Genomic DNA, 23,458 nt, shown 5'->3' with positions numbered 1-23,458 from the left:
TCGCTTTAAAATATCCATTATTTTTATATTATATAATATACGATTAATTATTTTAATTTTATTCAGTTTTATTATCTTAAATACAGTTTAAATTTTAAGTACCAGTTATACAAAAAAATATCAATTAGTATCTGTATGGGTTAGCGAAGTGTTTTTATACAACTAAGTAAAAACACAACATCGGCATTGAGATTCTCAAGGAGGGAACTGTGGTCCGCCCATGATAGCAGTATTATATACGTAGATAGATACCACGCCATTTTGTATAAACTGCATAGTTTTCAAATGTCCAGTTATAAAAAAAATCAACTCAGGCAAAGCCAGAAAGTAAAGCAAGTTCCTAATTAGAATAAGATCCATTGTATTTTATTTTCCATAAAATAAAACAAGTTTTACGAATACTGAACAAAACAAGCATAATGTTTGCGAAACATTAAAGTAAAGAAAACAGGGTAGCCCCGGGCACACAAGAAAGTAACATGGACTATATTTTATTAGCTTGTTAATACTCTACTTGTTGGGTAAGGTCAAAGAGCAAATAATTATTATTATTGTCTGGCACAGGCTGCCTGAGGATAGATCCCAGGGATCATTTCGATACAAATCCCCACAATCCTTGTAAATAGGGAAAGCTTATGACTTGACTGTTCACTTGTAGGTAGGTTTCTCAAAACCGTTTTAGGGAAAGGTCGAAGGATGACTATCTGATTAATATTTAAGGTTAATAAACGAATAAATAAATCAAAATTACAAACTTAAATAAAATTCAAAAGGTCGAGCAAAAACAGGACCTTGCCCTTCGCAGTCAACAAAAACAGGACCTCGCCCTACGCAGTCAATTAAAACAGGACCTCGTCCTACGCAATCAATAAAAACAGGACCTCGCCTTACGCAGTTAATAAAATCCGCCTATAGTCATCATCTGTACTTGGCTGTAGGTTTTTAATATTTATTATTTAACGTGTTTCTTTATAATGTTTCGTTGGGATGGGTTGTTACACAGAATTTGAATAATTCATCATATTTCGAAGTTAAAATTCAAGCTCTGTTACAATCCATGTACAATGAAACAGCAAGCCATATATATAATATTTATTCGCCAAAAAATAATGTTTACATAATTTACAGAATATAAAGTATTTTTTATTTTATTTAATTAACACCTCCTTAATTGAGAGTTGTGTTTACGGAGAAAGTGTCGTTTAAAGTCTTTTATATAATATTTTATAAGTAAAATTTTGGGAATACTACCATAAATACAAACCTTTAAATTATGAACATAATATGTGTACAGAATATGAAACAGATATATGCTACACATTGAAAAAAAAAAAAAATATTGTAGAGATTTTTTTTTAATTCCCGTGTAAATGTTCACTATTTTTTTTAACATTGATTTTATTATACAATTTTATACCAAATAAACAAATTAATCTGAGGTAAAATTTATTTTAAGTTTATTCTTAACATTTTCATAGTTTTTTCTGCTTGTATTTCTTTAGGGAGTTTGTTAAAACGTTTAATGTCTGAGTACGTTTAATGGTGTTGTGCCGTTGTTGTATTGAGTTTAGAGAATATTATTTTTTTATGTTTCACGTCATTGTTTATCTATTTATATTACAACAGGTGGCCAGTTGAAAAGTTGTATTTTTTCTTTTCGTTAAATGATTGCACTCGTATATCAGTTCATAAAAAATTATCTTTAGTTTTTTCAAATGATTTAGACAGTCAAAGCCATTAAATTCATCATTAATAATTGTTAGTACAAATACAATAAATCAGCATCGATAGTTTGAGGACGGTAAAATATTCTAGACGAGTGACACTCATAATATCAACAATCTGGTAAAAAACCACCATTTAGACTCGAAAAGTTGATTGGAATGGCTTTAGCCATTTTCAGTTACCCGATAGCCAGGTACTTACCAATCTTTCTTTATTCAATTTTCTTTCTGTAATGTTCTTAAATTACGAATAATAATCAGATTCCTTTGTGATCAGAATCGTGAGAGACTTAAATGATATTAAAGTAGTTGTCAAGATTACAAGTTGTTTTATTTGGGATAAGAATTACAACAGTACTGACGTCCTATTATAGAGAGTCTTAAGATATTCTTAGAACTACCGCTTGACAAGTGGCGGATTGTAACCACGATCGGCTAGATCCGGAAATGGTCGGAACCATTCGGATTCTTATTCGGATTCTGATTTGCGCGCGCAACACACGTATTGCGAGCGCGAGATAACTAATAAATGCAAGCACTAACTCAACTGATATTACATTTTCCTTTCTAACTTTCTACAGTCTCTCAACATATCCAATATTAGGGATACCATAGACGCACTGGATTGGGGCAGTTGAGACTCTTGTGTGCTGAACAAATTTAAAAAAACCTGTCTAAATCATGTGCACGAAGGAATTTTACTATCCTGAATAAAATGCTTTATAAGTAAACAAGAGTTAAGCTATGTTTTAAGTTAGGTAGAGCTTCATTTAAGTGACAACTCACAAGAGCGCCCCTGTCCAGTGTATGGTGTAGACAGGGGATCTTTGTCAATATCCGGTTGGGCAGCGCTATGAGGCGGGTTAAGGTAAGGGCTGTAAGAAGGGTGTTATTAATGCGGGTCTGGAAGGGGCCCAGATTATATCAAGGAGAAAAAACAGACGCCGGTAGCTTTCAGCTCGTTTCACATACCTACGAGCCAAATTTCAGCTCGTTTCACAAACGACCTATTCTCATTAAACCAATATCAACTGTGAACGGGTGTTCTGTTCATGTTCAACGAGTTTCGCATATATGCCTTGGTGCACAATGCTGGAAGCTCCTTCTAGCTGGTTTCATTAAAATATCTCTAGAACGGACTCAGATTAAAATGCAAAGCTAGCAAAGTTAGCAAATTACTGTTCAAACAATTGCGTCTGTGCATAAGAGATGGTAATTTTAGTTTGATTATTTATTAAGTACAGATACATAGATTCTAGATAATGTAGCATGTTCATAGATATTTCGTGGGGGGGTTTTATTTATGATAACTTTATTTTATAAACTCTATCCTTTGGGGCTTTGACATTGATATAAAGCCCCACTGATCATAAATATTATTTAAGATAAATAGAACCCGATGACTTAATAACTATTATCAATTAAAAAGATCAGGTACCTACCCCAGAGTGGTAGATACTTTCAATATCACCCTGGGGAATGACTTTAATTGTTTTTTTATTCTTTTATTATTTATACCCGCTTAACTGCCAAAGCAGTTTGTCAGCAGTTAAACTAACATTCAGAATCGATGTTTTAAATGGACATGGCTGTGTTTGGCGACTATATCTACTATATTTAGCCAGGTACTTGCCAAACTTCTTCTTCCCCATCTCCTTTCCTTCCTCATTACTTTCAGCATCAATAAATACACAAGGGTTTGTGGGGGAGCTGCCATAGTCCAACTAGTTCCGAATAGTTGGGAGTAGTTAAGGCTGTTGGAAAAGTTAGTAAACTAAATATAAACGAACGGGCAATAAGGAATTTGAGTGAAAAATATTACGGCTTAGAAGTATATCTATTCATAAGAATACACAAGTCTTAATAATTATTTGTGGAATTAATAAATCTTCGATTAAAACCGGAAAAGACTTAAACGCTCTTTGATTGGTCGGCGGGTTCTGACAGAACTTACACCACTCACGGGTCTGCCGGCATTAAGAATGCGGAAAATTTTGTGCCAAGTTGCGCTGCGTAGAATACTGGTCGCCACTGCGGTATACAAATAATTAAAAAAGAATTCCTGTTTTATGAAAATCTTGCTGGATATTTAAATTAGGATTTATTGATTTGATTGAGGTTTTCCTTATTGTGAACGATATCGAGTTATATAGGTATGACGTCACGCGTACCGCGCCAGATCTCGATCGTTTTGGAGGGGTTTCAAAAATTATTTTAACGATATAATTGACATTTGTAAAAAAAAACGGGTAATTAATTAGAAAGTAAACGGTCAAAATAAAATTATTGGAATCATTTATTGAATACTTTAGGTCTAATTTCACGTTGTCATATGCCTGCAATCCTACCTGTAATGTAGATTGTTTGCTGTAAACCCGTTGTTACAGAAATTGGATGACACCACTGGTTATTAAGCATAAACGAATTCCTGGAATGCTCCACGTGGAGGCCTAGTAATCTCCGTCATCCTTTATTTATGTATGTTTCCTCGTTGATTAACACGACTCTGTATATTAATGCGGTTATCAGACTCCGTATTACACGCATAATGTATTCGATAATACAGTTGTTAAAACAAGAAGATTTTGTCTTCTGTCTCTCGGAGATACCCTTTTGATAATTAATAGACATTTTTTTTATAATTTTGGTAATTTAATTTTGCAAAGGGTCTTTACGTCTTTACGTTGTTAACTTGAATAGAGTTGTGAAATCGTTGAACAAACAAACAAACATTGAACAAAACTCATTATTTGTATTACATAATTTTTTTTTTGAAATGTCAGTAGCAACAATAATTCACTAACGGAAGTTCGTCTGTCTGTAACAGACTTTATAATCATATAACGTAATATCATACATCGGTTGCAATCCTTATTCCACCGATAAATACTGTAAATTTAGGGACTAAGTCCCGTTTCGGCTGTTTTGCTTGGATCCATTAGTATTTTTATGTTATCTTTATATTTATGCATGTTACACTTTAATTTTTTTTTAAATAAAGTATCCTTTCCCTTGCTTAAAAAAATAATCGTTTGAGTCCTAAAAATAATTAAAAATCAACAGCTATTTAAAAAATCAAAAATTTTAAATCAAATATTTTAAAAATCGAAAAAACATTAGACACCAAAAATTTCAAATAATTATTTAAAGTGTTATCAAGCATGAAATATGCTGGATAAGTGGAAACAAAAGTGCGGTACTGAAAGGGTTAAATAGTATTCATGCAATTATAAATCACTTAAGATTCACCTGTCATTATTCAATTTTGACAAAAAGTGCCTCACATTGATTGATTTTATGTATAAATCGGTTTCTATAGAAAATATTAATAAATCGCAACATCGAAATATGGAATAAAAAACAAAGTATAATAATGGCCTTGAACGCCGAAACAGTTGTCATCATAATACAAAAGTAAAATGCTACTCCAAACTATTTTTAACACTATTTCAGAAACGCATTACTTTCAAGCAACAACTTGTATTCATTGACATAAATACAAAGACGCATTATGTTTATACTAATCGAACAAAAAATATGACACGTACCAATTTCAAGATTGAAATTAAATAACGAAATGCAAGATAAAAGAATAGACAGAACGCATGTGTGAGAATGAATGAAATGGATACAAATAACACTACACATTGCAAAATGAACGGAACGCATTAGAAAGAGATAACCATTCGAAGAATATGTGTACGGGTGAAACGGCTATATTAATATTAACGTCCCTCGTTTCTCTTGCATCCTCACGATAATAGCTGCGAGCTTAACGTGGCCCACTGACGGGCGAGCATGTCCGCGGCAATGATGAAGGCGAGCGACGAGCATTTTTGTATCGATATCATGTTCAATGCTCACCGCGCACATGCTCACACGTCAGTGGGCCGATTTTACCCTCAATGTTGATAAAAAAAAACAAGCGAGCAGAGCAGTAGAATACGACGCACTGTCAACTAGGTTGTCCTTCATACTCTTATGTTTTTCTGTGTTCGCTGTCTCCCTTTATTTTATTCGAAAAGCATTGTGAACCATCGTATTTATTGAAATAATGTGTGGTTTTTGAATTTGAGAATGATTTATGCACATCTCAAAAGCACAGGAAGGCGTTTTTTCTCACAAAAAGGAGCCCAGAGCGACTTGTTTGTGGCAGCCGTTGACAGCTTGTCTGACCGACGGACTTGTGTGCAATACTAAACGCACGATACTTAATCACCTGTGGTCCACTGGACCCAGTTCAGTGCAACCACGCGCATTGTCGCAGTGACCTATTTTCCCTTTTAATTCATCTATGCTTGTAGTCAAAGAATTTATCAATTGGTTTCCAGAATTTAAAATTTTGAATTAAAAGGTTTCCAAGTACAACGGAAAAACTCTAAACAGTAAATAACTACGCTATTTATTTATCCATCTTGAAATTATTGACATACTCAAATTGAGATCAATATAAGGCCAAAAAGTATTTGATAGGTAAACAAATAAATAACAGGATATTACATATTTAAATTTATCTGAAGCCACGGAATATCTTATTGAAATTCTATACCGCGGCGCTCCGAACACATTTCTACATTTCATAACGACCAGAAAATTGTACCAAAAATTATATTACCTACGTTCTGTTCATTAGAAAGCATTATTAAATTTTGTGCTGAATGTTGTTGAATCAGACGGTTTCAAAGATACTTTTGAAATAATCTTCATTAAAAATCTCCATAACATGCTATTATTACCAAAAATTCGCTTTGAAGCCAACATCAGCTTTATTTAACATGTAAGTAAATTGGTATTTTTCTCTTGGAAAGATAATTAGGTATTCGTTTTGTGTTTCACAATATCGCCTACGGCAGCTTTATAAGGAATATTGTTTTTTCGACGCCCGCAAACTACTATAAACAAAAGCTGCCATAAAGTTTTCTTTCGCAAGAATTCTTATTTTAGTCAATTTACTGTGACAATATTTTATGTTTTCACACGAGTAATTCGTTTTCCTTACAGTCATTTTTATTTTGTTATATTTCAAGAGCCTTTTCTATATTAATATTACTATGGATGACAACATAAATTCAACATTTTCTATTATGTAGGAAAAAACAAGATTTTGTATAGGTAACGAACGTAAAATTCTACAAAAAGAGTATTTATTTCTTACTCTGATGATAAGATACGTGTAGACAACATTAATAATATGTCTTTTTGTAAATAAGATCAGTATAATAAATTAATTACATTGTAGACATAACTATCCAATGTTGATTGAATGCTTTGTAGTTGCAATTTTGTGGCCATCGGCCATCCCAACATTTATAGGTTGTTAAAAAATCGTATATGTATAGCTATTATTTTAATATTTCATGTGTTATACTTGCATAAATATGATGTGTATTCAATACCAAATGACTTGAACGAGTTCTCTACAAAATCGGCAGCTTAAAAATGATCAAAATAGTAGTTTACTATGCATGAATCAAATTTTCACTATGAGAAGCCCACCCCGGCTAAACTATAAATAGTTGTAAATAATATATCAACTTTGTGAAGGAGCTGCTTAAGTAAAGGATCCAATTAATAATACACACAGGAGTGAGGTCAACATACACCCTGAGTCAGCCCACAGTTAAAGTCATACGAAAACAACCTGACGCAATGTTAAATTCAAAGCCAAACAGTGCTTTTACATATTGGCACGTTTGCAAATATCCTCCCCTTTTCGTGTAATCATAAAAACACGTTAATATTACATAACTTGCTTTTGACTACCCCCGATCCGTTAATGTGTAGAATAGATAATGGTTTGTTGGAAAGCTGTTAGGATGGCATTTAGTGCGTAGGTAGAGGGACTCTGCTATTAGTGTTCACCCTTATCCCTCGGGTCCTATATAATAAATATAATTTGGCATCATTGGCAAAGCCTTGCTAAGCTGGGACAGGGTAACCAACTACTTTTTCAAATGTTAATATTATTATGAATGTAATTAATATAAGGTGTTTTATCATAACACTTTTTTATTTTTTTGTTTTTATTTTTTATTTTTTTACTTTTGTATTTAGTTTCAAGTGGTCTTTACTTCGTCTTCACAATGTTTGTAACTTAATGATCACTTTGTTCTCTCATGTTTTTACTTTTATTTTAAATATATTAATTTCCGTTATTTTTGTTTGATTCGGTAGAGCATTGTATAATTTCGTAGCATAGAATTTAATATTTCTCGGTCCAAAAGATTATGTTCAATTTTGAACTATTATACCTAAAAATTTTAAAAATTCTCAAGGAATAATTTTTCTCAAGGCAACTTATGCCAATAAGACTTTTGAAAATATTTTTGGGAAAATAAATAGGACGTTCTTGAGACAAACGTTACCAAAATAACTTCATTGAAATTAAAGGGAAAATCACAGACATAATATTTAAATAATATAATTTTAGACTTACCAAACAAAATTCGTCAGGAGTTCGAAATAACGTGTATTTGAAAGGATTCCAAAGTTTATAATTAACTCACAAATTTATTCAATAAACTAAATATTAAGGGAATATCATTGGAAAGTTGTCAACAACCCCAAAGCAGAAGTGATTTTTGCATGCTCGATTTTTCACATTAAGGCAATCTTTGTCGTATTGATTTTATTTTCCTCATATTTTAATCGAATACTTTCTATATATTGTAAGATTAAACTAGCATTGTATTATTATTAATTCCCACAAAGATTATAAAAAAACGCTACAAAGCTATGAATCCCATAAAGTATCAAAAGCATCAGGTCTAATGCTCAAAGAAGATATATTTTCATCAACTTTGTGTTTCATTTCGTACCTATTCGTTGAGCAATATCCCTTCTGCTTATATGTTTGTCTAACCTTTGACCTAACCTTTTCCTTCATAATAAAAGTCTTCCCCTTACATTTTCTGCTACAGAGACAGTAATTATTAAAACCAATACAAATACTTTTCTCCTTGACTTAAAATTTATGCTCGGCGGGTTTACATTTTGTAAAACATACTACGTGTTGACAGCCGCGTGAAAAGGGTTCGATAGTTACAACTGAAACTAAAATATTTGTAATCAATAAATTGAATCAAGTCAACATGATATGAATGTGTGTGCGGCACAATATACAAATGAAACAGAAACTCAACTGTTGCTTTTGAATACAGACGAAACATTTGTCGCTACCTACCTCAGTTTACGGCTCACGGTTAAATGTGATTGCTTAATCTTAAATAATCTCACCGTCTGTAATACAAAATACCCCCTAGACCTCGACATTTTCCAATTATAAACTCTAAATGAACACTTTATTTTATTTTTTCAATTTCAACTTGTTTGAAGTAAGTAACAAATTTTCATACCTTTAATTTGTTTTTGTGGATGCTGCGCTCAAAATAATACTTTCATTAGGCAGTTAATATGCAAATGTAATGATAAGACCAGCTTATATCGGTACTTGAAAGCTGAGCAACATTTTTATCTTATTGGTTACCGTTTAAACAAAAGTATAATACACATAACATAAAGAGCAACATAATGCTGTTGAATAGCCGTTTTTAGCCGATGATACATTTAAAAAATACGACAGTTTTTAATGAAAGCTTTTCTTTTAACGACGTTTCTTTGATTAATTATGAAATCTTAACACCCAGGTTCTCCAAACCTTTCTGTATCTCTTTTTTCTTTTGTCTTACGATTATTTACATCTGCAAATCAGTAGCGGCTCGTGGCTTTTTCGTATACTAAAAAGTGTTTTTATTTATACTTTCCCATACAAAGGGTTTTCCAATAGCTTGGACCGATGTTAAATGTGAATATGGCATAAACGTCAAATAATTTTTGACATCTGGTTTGGACATTTGATATGTAATTTGGCAATTTCAACCATGGAAAGATTAAAAATCGAACAAAATATTCAAAAGTTATTGAAGCTTTTTACTAAAATAGTCATTCAAGCAAAAAACGCATTTCGCGATTTTTTTTGGTCAGCGATCAATCAATTTTTTATGGCCTGAATTGGATTCAATGAATATTGAAGATTTGTGGATTCAACAGGACGGCGCCACATACCAAACAGCTAATCCAACTATGGATTTATTGAATTAGAAGTTCCCAGGTCCCATCATCTCTCGATTCAGCAAAGTCAATTGGCCAGCAAAATCGTGCCACGCCTTTGGACTTCTTCCTTTGGGATTATCTCAAGAGTAAGGTCCATGCCAACAAGCCAAACACATTCAACAGCTGAAGGATGAGATAAAAAGGTATGGAGATGTCATCAAAAGATTAGACCATCCAATGGAGTTGTGCCGCCGAAGACTTTCTTATTATCTTTCACAATTTTTTTTTATGAAATAGAACATTACCCGGTTACAAATAACCTGACTATATTTTAAAATCTCTTACTACCACCATAGTAAGTGGAAAATGTTACTTATGTTGTGATAGAGGACTTATCTAGCCAATTGAACACACTGGGTGGATTCCAAGCGCGATGTCAACTCAGCCACCAACCGGTTATAATTATATACACAATTGCCATGTTCTAAATAACTGATTTAATCAAGAAATCAAAAGTTTTTAACAAATATCATTGTCTTATTTAATATTAAAATCGATCCATCTTATTGAAACATCTTGAACGAAATTCGCTCATCGGTTCGCATTGAAATGCTCCACTAACAACATACGTTATCACATAGATGCGATTATTGACATTATTGAAAAAAAACTTTGAGATGTAAGACGGAGTGGGTTACTTTGTGCCCCCGCAGTTTACTTTTCGCCACTTTCAAATAATTCTCTATTGCCTTCTATTGTGTAAATAAAAAAAAAATAACAACACGAATTTTCTTTTAGCTTATAGTAAATTAATCACGGGACATTTCTTCGGTATGCTTCAGTTTTTTTGACAGAAACAGCTCGTTTTGACTTAAGTTGTCAAGTTTTGTTGGAAAAAGTTGTCCGAAATACCCAATCCTTTCGGATCAGAACATTTTACATTCTGTAACCTTACTAAATGATGAAACATGTTTTTTTTTAATTTTCCCAAAATATTTAATATTTGAAGTGTTGTAAAATTGTGTAACATCTTTTCTGTTGATTTAATCTTTATACAGGTTGTATCGAACATGAACAATGATTTTTTTGCATTTAATATCGAGTGCGGCTAAAGTTTCACAACTGCAAGTTTGATGACCCCTTTTTCCAAATCATAATATTTACCAGTTGAAAAATGCATCAATCTGTTACCAGGCGGCAAAACAACTGGATCGAACGTGAAACAGTTCGATAACCCTATTTTGATTGTTCGATAAAATATTGACAAAGCCAAAAAGCTGTTACTGGGCCAAATATTATTCGTACCACATTTTACTGCATTTGAAAACGTAAAGATGTTTTTGCAAGTTGACGTCACATAAACGCTTGTAGGAGATATTATAAAAAGTCCATTAAAACAAAATATTGGCGGATTTAAGTTTTAAAACTACGCCGGTAGCAACGCGATCTGTTCTTACAATTTCTGAGTGTCAACTGAAAACTGTATTTGCTTCTGTTCCTCCATCACGACACAATCATTTTAAAGATTACAACTATGTGCAACGAGCTGTTTACTGCCGGCACTCTATCAGATGAGCCAGACGTATCTGTCATCATTACAATAATGGGGCGTCTACGTGTGCCGGCCCTTATAATGAAATGACCATGCCGCCGCTGAATTCCTGCAGGCTACCGACTGAACTGGCCACCGCTGTTGATCCTAGAGGCTGGCCAATTCCTTCTGGCTACCGGCTGAACAAGCCAGTGATGCTGACAACCTATAGGCTAACCAATACCTGCTGGCTACCGACTGAATTAGCCAGTGCTGCTGATCACCTAGAGGCTGGCCAATCCCTGCTGCTGCCGATTGCTGGTCATTGATGCTGACAACCTATAGTCTGGCCAATACCTGCTGGCTACCGACTGAATTAGCCAGTGCTGCTGATCACCTAGAGGCTGGCCAATTCCTGCTGCTGCCGATTGCTGGTCTTTGATGCTGACAACCTAGAGGCTGGCCAATCCTTCCTGATGCTTGCCACCGCTGTTGATAACCTAAAGGCTGACCAATTTCTGCTGGCTACCAATTGAACTGGCCACTGCTGCAGCAGTTGTCTGTGTCATTCGCTGTATCGTATGGCGCGAAGATGCACAATGTGGTCCAATTGTCGCTGAAAGAATTCCGATTGTCTCAGTTTCTATCTGTGTATTAAAACCCAGTTGTACTGAAATACATATAACGATTTCTTGTAAATTGGGTTGGCTGTAAGAAATCGGAAGTACCTATAAGCTACACCCCTCTGTACGTTTTGTATATCAGTACAATTCATCTAATTAAAATGTGAATTTTGATTTGAATCGTCTTTTTTTATGATGGTTTGGATAGAGGGCTGATGTGTGCCGGTGCTTATTATTTACAGTCTTTTTTTGTACAAGCAAACACGTCCCGTACACAGGTCAAACAAAACTACTTAAAATTACGCAATGAAATAGGTACGAGATGTAAAGGACTTTTAAAATTTAAAAAGTTAGTAAGTACAAGTACATACATACAAAAGAAATTTTAATTATGCTGATTCATTCCTGTATTATTATAAAATATAAAACATCACAAACAAAAACCTTCTTACTTCCCCTCAAAAACACAACACTAAAAAAAAACATTCAAAACAACAGAAAAATGAAGAATTATTTAACCCCGTCAATTAAATTTGATTTAATTTGGGAATATGAAATTAGAAAAAAATATGTAAGGTAATACATAATTATTAAATTATAAATTATGATTTAAGATTTTCACGGCCAAAAGTATTTTTGTTATTTGTTTTTGGGGTATTATGCCGTGTTGCGCTAACTCCTTCTTTAGGCAACGTTTCGGACAGCATTGCAGTGTCCATCATCAGGGCAGATGTCTTATTTGAGGTTGTGTTAAAATGTGAGCTTAAGTATGAGGTTGTGATACCGTGTTGCCAGCTCCAACCCTCTGAGCTAACATTAACGTATCATTTTTTTATTTAAAGTGGTTTTCTTCGTTTAGCTCTGGTGTATCCGTCAATTACCGGATACCAAGAACTATTAAGCTTAGCTCCATCGTCTCTATTAATGTTTACGGGATTTTTATGAATTTCAATGGCCTCCGTAATCAGCCGTGCTCTATAAGTTTTCGGTCTCCCCAGGATTTCAGGAACAAATCCAAAGTAATGCCCGGTGTCAATCAAATGCTCGGCAATTGCCGATTTGTCAGGGTGGCCGAGTTTACAAGCTCTGAAGTGTTCCGAAATTCTTTTGGAGATAGTCCGCTCTGTCTGGCCTACATAGACCTTGTCACATCCGGAACAGCTGAGTTTATACACTCCATCTGTTTCCAGAGGAAACTTAGTCTTTGCAGACCTCAGTAAGTCCTGTATCTTTGTTGTTGTTCCGAAGACAGTCTTGATATTTTCCTTTCTCAAAAGCTTGGCAATTTTGTCTGTCACATTGTGCACATAAGGCAGGAAGGCACAGCCTTTCGACTCTTGTTCAACTCTGTCTTCGTTTGGTGCAGATTTGGCTCTTATGATTTGCCTTGTCTGACTTGCTGGGTAGCCGTTACGCTCCAGTGCATCGGTCAGCTTCGTAAGTTCCGCTCCGATTTTATGTTCTTCGCATATTCTGGTCGCTCGGGTCACCAATGTATGAATAAGTCCTCTCTTCTGCGCTGGTTGGTGGTGCGAATCAGCGTGTAAGTACCGATTCGTATGGGTTGGTTTCCTATATACAGTATGCCCTAGGCTACCATCGTGTTTCCGCATCACCTCCACATCTAGAAAGGGCAGGATTTTATCTTCGTTTTCCAGTTCCATTGTGAATTTAATTTTGCTGTGGAGAGAATTAAGATGGTCCAGGAATTCGTTTAGTTTCTCCGTTCCATGAGGCCAAATGGCGAAGACATCGTCGACGTAGCGCCACCATACTTTAGGGACAGCCGAAGCTGTGTCGAGTGCCACTTCTTCAAACTTCTCCATAAAAAAGTTGGCTAGTACTGGCGATAACGGACTGCCCATCGCAACTCCCTCCAATTGCTCAAATAGTTCACCCTGAAATGCAAAGTATCCCGTTTTGAGGCAGTGTTCAAAAAGTTTGCAAATGTCTTCCTCATATATCTCCCTGAGCATTGTCATGGAGTCTTCTAGAGGCACATTTGTGAAAAGTGACACGACGTCAAAGCTGACCAGAATATCTCCTTCCTCAGTCGTAACTTTCTTGAGCTTACTTATCAGATCTGTTGAATCCTTAATCCACGATTCAGTTTTACCAGTTTGCATCTGCAGTAATCTTGAGAGGTATTGGGAAAGTTTGTATGTAGGAGCGCCAATAGCGCTGACAATCGGTCTCATTGGGATTTCCTTTTTATGTATTTTTGGGAGAGCATACAGGGCAGGAGTTCTAGAGGCTTTTACAAAAAGCTTAGACCAATCCTCTTTCCTGATGCTAGAAGCTTTCACTAGTTCCCTTGTCTTTATGTCAATCTTGTTGGTGGGGTTGTTTTTAATCTTCTTATAGGTGCCTGAATCGCACAAAAAAAAAAAAAAAAAAAAATTATAAATTGTTTGTAATATATGTCGTCTTATTGCATGCGGGTCCTCAATGTTTGTAAATTTAAAAAAAAAAAAAAAGAAAAAATAGAAACTTCTCTAAAAAAAAAAAAAACCAATCACATTGATCTCTATAGATACATTTAACAAGTTTAAAAAAAAACTATATTTTAAACACCACTGTTTTATCCTTACACTATAATACCCACGCTCAGGCTTCGCCTTTGTGGGATTTTTTTGTTACTCTTTCATTCTATATTACTATGTATGTACCTGAATTGTATATGTATCAAAAATTTTGTTAATAAAAAAAAAAAAAAAAAAAAAAAAAATGTGTTATTAGAAAGATTGTGTCATTCTGCATCACGGCCCGTGTCAAATAGAGGAAATGACCCAAATCACATTAGTTACATGGTTGAAATAGCCCCCTGGATATCGGAGACCCTACGCACGCGGCACGTCGCATCGCATCGAGTCGCATCGCGTTGCGAATAATCTGGCCAAGTGGGCTATCTGGGACAGATTATTGGCTCGAAGTGGTGCGTCATAGGAAACGGCAATTTGTTTTATAACCCGACTTTCCCGAAGATTCGAATACATTATTTGAATAACTAAATACCTAACTAACTACCCAACACATCGTATCACCGCTGGGGTAGGCAGATGAGATGGTTCTCCTGTCAACTATGTCATCATTGTCAGTCATATATATGTCACGGTTCCATGATAACACAACACACCTTTAAAAAGTGATATAAAGTCATTTGAAACGATGAAAAAAATATATTTAAACCTAACCTAACCTAACCAAACCTACTTAACCCAGTTAATGAAGTTTTTGTTTCATCACTTTTCATGACTTTATATAACTTTTTAAAGATGTGATGAATTATCATTTTGATGATTTATCCGGTCACCATCTGTAACGTAGTCCTCTCTTCATTCACATTCATTTACTAATTCCCAACTGGCCCAACCGCATGCATCCTGTTAGACTATGGCGTCCTCATTTGGGGTATGTTGTGATGCTCTAGGTAGTGGGGATGGGGAAAAGGAAGGTAAGGAAGTACCTGGATATTCAAATCTGGTCACCAAACATGGCTAAAGTCGTGTCTAATTTAAATGGTGGTCTCACACCAGGGTGATACTGAGAGTATCTTCCAAACATACATTTTTATTAAAAATCATTAAAATGTGAAATAATAAAAATAATTAGGTATAGATTATTTGTTCAAGCCGTGATTTGAACCCGCGACCTCCGGATTGCTAGTCGAGAGCCATACCCCACGAACACGGAGGCCGTCAATACTCTTCCGTTACACCAACTCTTACCATTACCTAACTTAATTTTTGATTAACCTTAAAATGTAAGAAACGCACAACTTGAAATTATCATATTTTTATTAATCAAATGGGTGTTTCAAAGTACGATTCTCCTCCAATTGCCTCTCGCTCCGGAAGATTGGTGGAACCCTGAGTGGCAATCAGCCGACGTGAGAAATGCCCATCTCGTTTACCCCACTGAGAGACAGCCTGGATTCTCACTGCCTCCTAAACTCATGTCCGGTATCAAAAGGATAAGATCCTCCCACAGTAACCGTGCCCACGTGATACACAGATGGTGCCTTGAAGAGTAGGCGTTGTGTGAATGCGGTGCGGTGCAGACCACCGAACGTGTGGTCAAAACTGCCCGCTGCGTTCATACCCTGGCGGGATTAATGAGTCCGCAGGACGACGCCTGAGGCCCTAGACTGGCTCACTAACCTAGATGTTCCCTTCTGACCCCTCCACCGTACGAAAGAAGAAGAAAAGTTTCATAGATCAAGATTTAACGAATTATCGAATTAGGTTACTTTCATTATGACAGAGCTCACCGTTACAGAGTTTTAAATTAAATATATATTTCTGGTTAGTATTGTTAGGATTTCATGACTTCTATTTCCCGTGATCGGCGTTTGTATATAATTTAAAGAAAATCTTTTTCTGTTTTTTTTTTAGAAATGATTTTTCGCTTGAAATAAATAATACGCACGTTTTCAAATAATGAGTTTGAACTGACATAGTTTAAAAATTTCACTAACGGTGCTAATTTTCGCGTTTACTTGAGAAAAATACATTGCTATAAAATTATTTTATGAAATCAATTGCCCAAAATCTTACGTTTGGCAAGAATTGTTATCAAGTATAATTTGTAGAACATCATCTGAAATTTAAATTATTGTTTTATATATTAAACAACATTATTACGCAATTTAAAAAAAGTTTATTAATAATCAAGTACTGCCCCGTAATTATTATTACGCGTGACAGCTGTTTCTCCTTCTAAAGGCATTATCAAACCGTAGGCCACTTACGGACGATATATTTAAATTCTACCTATATAGGTCCTTACAATGAGAACAAATTGCTATATTTTTTATTACCTATACCACTATTAATTTCTGAGTAAAATGTCGGATATAATAAGAAGAAAGTTGTAATATTTTTTTTATTAAATTGCAATAAGTCTACAAACTTAACGCATATTGTTTTGAGGAGTATTTATTAATTGCTATCAATGGTATTTTACTTTTTAAAACTCAATACTTTTTTTTGTAACATCAAAACAATTAAATTTTGAAGATAATTATGTAATTATTTTAGCTGGAATGAATATACAACCCATTTTAGTTAGCTGCTAGTAGCTACTATATTGTTGGATGTGGGAATATTATTTATATATTACACAACTATTTTATCGGTCGATTTCCACTGAGCACGAATAAACTAATAGGGTTTGGGAAATTTAACATTTTGTGAAATGATGTGTTCAAAATAATAAATATATCTTCCTCCGAAGATAACTATTTGTAACTTAAGACGTAGATATATTTATTTTGTGGAATGATATGTTCAAAATAATAAATATAACTACCTCTGAAGATAACCATTTTAAACAAATTTTGCAAAACTTTATTTCTGAAGAAACCAACAACAATAACCTTCAAATAATAGTATTATACCTACTCCCTCTTGCGTCCACTTATCGGTTTATCAATAAAGAAAACGTTTTGTACCTCAATTGTCCTGTCGCAATATTTTGTGTTTTGGCATATAAAATTCATATATTTTTGTCAGTTTCTACAAATATGTAAAACAGTAAAATTTACAGAATCACGTCGGGTATTATTTTATAGATTTCGTAGTAGTGTCGGGATTATTTTCCACAAAATAATCTCTTATTGCAGAGAAAAGAGCAATGCCGTATCATATTGTACTACCTTCAAAAGTTTACGGTAGAATACAACATACATACAAAGAGCCTTATTTTAGTGAAGGGATGGCAAACCAATGTCAGATATTTTTAAAATAATAATCGAAAGGAAAATATGCTCATTGTCTAAAATCTGAGTCCTTCGGATATTTTGTCATGCGGTGAACAAGCGGTTCTCTCTCTCTTTCTATTTTGCACAGCCGTACTCAAGTGACACATAAGGCACACTTTTATTTTAAAACTGAGGTACAAGGCGAGTTGCAGAGTTTGTTGTAATTTGCGATATACCACGATATATCCCTTTCAGACCCGAGCCTAGTTGACAAACAATTTTTAGTTTTTCGTTGTAGTAATGTGATTATGGGTAACAAAAAAAGAAAAAAAGATTTTTTTTATATTTTTTATTAATCAATTTTTCATGGAAAAGCCATACTCACAATTGTGAGTACTGGGTCTCAACAATTTCCAAAAAGAGATACTGGTTTAACAAAATATTCGAAGTGAGTTATCAAAAATCAATGATTATTTGCGATGAAACTTTAAGAAACAGTTGACATCTTTTGATAGGCATAAGTAGACATCACATTTTATACATTTGGTGCGAGATCGCTTTGAACATCCCTCCAGCCTGCAACACCTTGGAGCTTTGAGAGATTCGACAATGGGCCAGTGCTCATACCCGTCGTACCTCTTGTCTTCAAATGGAATTGCAGCTGGTTGGTATCTTTTTGAAGGTGACTGTATTATTTGGGTGCTCGTTTCAGCATCTGCATCAAATTTTCGTTTGGGTGGCAGTCCTCCAAGCAAATACTCTCCAATCGTCAGCCTAAAATCCAGCAGGTCCAGTATATCTTTTTTCTGTAATTATTTTCGTTGCAAACTCTTCTGTACTCATTCCAGCTATATACGATAGCTAAGTCAAACATATGAATAATTACTTTTAACGTCCATTTCTTTGTCTTGACCCAAGTCCTGTAACATTCCAGACTTTGATCACAACTATCGACTCCACCCATTTTTTCATTGTATAGTTTTACAACAGCTGGGCGCTGAACTTGTATGTGTTTTTTTTCAGTTTTATCCCATCTTTCAACTTGATTACTGGGCGTACTACCTACAAAGGAAGATGCCATTAGAATAGATTTGTTGTCTTTCCATTTCACAATAGAAACAGCATCTTCTGATCGGCATATTTCTTCAAAATCCCCTCTCTTCATTTGTTTATCTGGGGTAAACTTGAAGCCCTTAAATCTGTTAGGCATAATGGTGCCTGTGCTATAATTTTTTTTCTCCTTGAGTTTATCAAATAAAGGCATTGTTGTGAAATAACGATCGAAGAAGACAGAGCTTTCTTCTGGCAGAGTTATGTTCGATCGGGTAATGGTGTATTCGCACCTTGGTATATCTCGAAATCCAACACTGTTCCATTGGAACTAGTCATTACGAAATTTTTCAGTCCGGTTGGACGAGGTTTGTTTCTTACAAATTGGCGAACGGCACATCTTCCTAGAAATGGTATCATTTGCTCGTCAATTGAGTAAAACCCAAAGTCTCTCTCAATAGAAAGACATCTGTCTCTCACTGCTTTTATGACTGGATCAATTTTCCAAAAAATATTACTAGCATGGCCTGCATTTTCAGCAAATGTGTCAACGAAGAGTAAATTGACGCGGAACATAAAAAATCTGTCACGACTCATTGCTGATGCAATCGGATCAAATCGAAATCGAGAATGCCAATATAGATTGATCCTCGGAAATTTAATACAGACAATCAGGGCATTTATACCAAAAAACTTTTTTATTTCAGAAGCAGAAGTTTTCAGTATGTTTCCAGTTTTATTTAAATAATATTGTGCAGTGTGTTTCGCTCCCAGCTCAAAAAGCTCCTGCGTAAAATACCTCTCAAAGAATGCGACTGGTGATATTACTTGAGATGGTACTTTCAATGTTGGTGTTGTTGTCTTTCTCACAAAAGATCTTTTCCTCCACTGGTAGTTTCTTTGTGCTGGTGGTTGATTATCCAGTTCTTCGTCTGGCTCAGAATCAGATGAACTGCTTACGGTTCTATTTTGTGGGGTCCATTCATCTTCGTTATCATCATTGCTAAATAACTCAATATCTGATTCATTTCCGTTCATAAGCAAGTCAGTAATGGCATCTGGATCATTTATAAGATTCTCCATGGTCTGTAAATAAAATACAAATCATAAAACCACAGTAAAAACAAAGGCATTTTATTTAATGAATACAAATATCTTATCCGATACATTACTTACATTGGCAGGGTAGAGAACCAGAGCTCACAAACGTGAGTTGTAAAATTCAAATGTATCTAATCAATACAAAATACACTTTTAACTTGTAATAGAGCTACACTATTGTTAACTACACTCATGACCAACGATAACTTCAATAACAATTGAAAGAAGTTGAATAAAAGCAAAGTTATGAGCAAAAACAGGGAGACCGACAAGACTTTATCGAACGGTCATAAAAGTGCAACAAAAGAATCCTGGTGTTGCCACCGCATAGAAATTTTACCCAATTAAAAAATATTTTTCAAGTACCCAGCCATGCTCACAAACGATCGAGACTGGTCACACACCCATAGAAGCATTGCACCGTCAGAAATTAAATCAGTAACTTACCCTCACAAAAGTGAGTACAGGGTCTGAAAGGGATATAGCACTTTCCTTGGCAGATTAGGGAAGCTGGTGTGGGTACCGCCGCTCCGGGAATCACTTACCTACTGGAAAACCAATAACTCTATTATAGGACTCCCCGAGTGGTTTGCTATGTTTGGTAACTTATCAGGTGTGCCCGGGTTTATGTGGTAAGGTTTGTCTAGATGTTGGCGGCGGATATAGAGAAGCCTTTAGACCTCTCTAGCCGGACTCTCTCGACCTTTCGCCTTGCACTGCATTTCGAGGGATAGATTCTTAGCCGCATAAAAAATACATAATCACGCGTAAATAAATTCTACAATAAGTAACCACAAAGCACGAAACATATAAACAATAAAACCAAATTTAAAATTCTTTTTAAATATGCATTACACCTTAAGCAATCACAATACGTCTTCCCTTTTCTGGTTTATATTGTTTTTTTTTTAATCTTTTTTAAAGTCGTAATTCAAAATGCATCGCATTTATTTATTGGACAATTTTTATAGCGTCGCTTTTGTGAGATATCACCTCAGGGGCGCTTTACAGTTGATGCAGGTATTACAAAAAATATAAATATTACAAAAATATAGTGAAGTTAAGTAAAATGAAGTACAAGAACAGGTGACACGAAGATAGAAGATGGAGACTCGGCAGCAAGAATTCTAGGTGGTGAGGAAACTGGTCCAGCTGCTGCAGCGAAAGAGTCCACCAACAGTGCCAGCACGAGGTTCGTCATCCGTCCAGGTGTGTGTTTGCTGCTAATAAAGCGCTGACATCTCACGTAGATAAGAGACCCTGGCAGCACTGCTGTGACGTTCGGCAAGTCCATCATTCATCTCCATGTAATCCTGTTCCTGGTAATTGTTGAAGTGGTGCATTCTGCCCGCAATAAAAAGGGACGGTCGGGATAATAAATTACCCCGGGCTTAGCAAAACACTTGCTTTCAGAGTTTCCGAGAATTCCGTTGAAAACATCTGGGGTGCATTTACCGATCGACGTTCGTTCCGAATATCGAATATTTTTTAGCAAAATCTTCGAATATTCACTTTTAAAACACTACATTCAAATCACATATTATAAAGTTCTAATAACTAGTTGTTAAGTTTATTTTTATTTAAGTTAAAAAGGTTGTTTGATTGATTTTATAAGGTAAAGGATAATTTAAGGGATTTTGCCTCATTTCCCTTGAAAATACAAAAAAAAAATCCAAAGCGGTTGGAGGACGCGTTAGGATGCGTCCTGCTGCCACGGAGGGTGCTTTACTCTTCACACATCTTACAATATTTTTGTGTTTTGTGTTTTAGTTAGTAATTATTTTTGAAAAAAATACAAAGTAGAGTAGTTTATTCACAGTCCTCCTCACTACGTAATCCTGTTCCGAAACAGACTGTGGGTTGTTGTATGGGTGTTACATCACGTTTTCCTCATGTTGATTTCCACAAAAAAAAAACATTTAGTTTGTTGTAAGAAATAAGTAACAATGTTAGCCGAACCCTCTGTAGAATTAAGTTTTAATTGTATGCACAGCATATACATTTTGTATTCGATTGTAAGTAGATTGGCCATCCCTGTTTGGTAGTACAGCCTTAATCCCTGTGTTTAAATGCAGCACTGTGTGGTATATTGTGAGGGTTGTGGGTGGTGTATTGTATAGTTAGGTTAGTTACCTGCGTGATGAGCAGCGAGCAGGTGGGCCCGGGGGGGTGCAGCTCGTCCTGCCCCCCGCCGCCCTCGAGCCCGCTCCCGCCGCCCACTGACTCCGAGCCGCTTGACAGCCAGAACCTCTTGAGCCGGAGCTCTCGACGCTTTTCTGCTTTCTGAAAACAAGAATTTAGCTTATAATATCATCTCTAATACAGTAGAAATAGTTTTTTTTTACTTTGATTGATCGAATATTTCCGAAAATGATATTTGTTATCATTCCTTTTAAAATAAATAGTCAATTTATGTGCATGTTCATAAATTTTACTTGCCATAGCTGCAAAGTCTTACTAACTTTATATTCACCAAAATTTAGGGTCAGTTCTTTCGCAGAATTTAAATAATTCATCAAATGTAAATAAATACAGTACTAGGACTGAAAAATTTTGACATTTGAAAAGAAATTTGCACTTTAGCACAGATAAAAAAAAACGATGTTTGCGAATCAAATCAATAAAATATGTTTTATAATGTTAGAAGCATTTTAAATTTAAAATACCATAAAATTGAGTTCCATACTCGATGTCTATACTATTGAATATATAGTATAATAATCGAGTCCCATAAGATGAGATTCGCTGTCATTCTAAGGATTTGGGGTATTGTTGTCTAGAAATTAATAATAAGAACGCAACGAAAGAGATCAAAAAGCAAGAACTGAAGAAGAAAAACCTTATCTAACCATTATCCATTTTACGAGAGAGAGAGAGAGAGAGAGAAAGAGTTATGACTTGGTGTTGCCTGATTAATCGCAAGTATCAATAATTATATTTAAACCTCATCAAATGGTTCTTACAAAAACTTTAAACGTAGTTTCCTCAAAACCCGATTGAGTTTAAATTTTATGGAAATTTTGTTTTTTAGACGCTGGTAGCAGAATTGGGTGATAGAATTTAATATTTTATAACACGTAGGTAAAAATGGAGAAAAATCGATTAAAATGTTTTGCACGCTGTAAAAACAAACGTATGGTCAAATCTTTTACCAAAGATCACGAAAATTGAGAATACTTTCTAGTTTTCTTTTCCAGATAGGTATCTACAATTTCCGGAAGACTGATTTTCATGAACCTCTCACGTATGGTATTATTTTGAATCGATTTTATGGTATTTTGAATCTTAAAAAATGCTCACAGCATAATGACATATTTTTTATCTGCTTGGCGTAGAAATAAACCATCTTCATTTTGTTTTAACTTGTTGTTCCCTCATTTGCAAATATGCTTATTTTATCTGTGAAAAAGCCAGTTCACAAAATTCCTTTTCAATTGTTATAATTCTGATATTAAAAAGTCAGGAAAGCAAAATATGACTTATATTTTATGAAAAACGCTGAACAATATTATAAAACTCACAAATATTATCGTTTGTCTTCATTATATTATTTTTTTATAACATTAGACATAAAAAAAGTTTCTCTGAAAATAAGTAGTTTTCCTGGAGAAACTACTTAGGATTGATACAATAAGACGGTACAATATACAAAAACCATATTTTGCAAAAAGAAGTA

At 34.8% G+C, this 23,458-nt stretch overlaps 1 protein-coding gene across 1 annotated transcript in view; it reads right to left on the bottom strand.

Moving 5' to 3' along the window:
• Window positions 1-23,458, bottom strand: part of LOC149424542 (uncharacterized) — a 277,456-nt gene that overhangs the window by 176,605 nt on the left and 77,393 nt on the right. Inside the window, exon 2 of the mRNA XM_089631074.1 lies at window positions 21,916-22,065. Within this exon, the coding sequence (XP_089487200.1) occupies window positions 21,916-22,065 (150 nt within the window). The remainder of the gene's footprint in view (window positions 1-21,915; window positions 22,066-23,458) is intronic.

This window comes from Hesperophylax consimilis, chromosome 4, assembly GCF_061612785.1.
Source record: "Hesperophylax consimilis isolate HC1 chromosome 4, BYU_Hcon_1.0, whole genome shotgun sequence".
Classification (NCBI taxonomy): Eukaryota; Metazoa; Arthropoda; class Insecta; order Trichoptera; family Limnephilidae; genus Hesperophylax; species Hesperophylax consimilis.
Note: the sequence above shows the minus strand (reverse complement) of the source record. Positions and strands in the feature narration are given on the sequence as shown.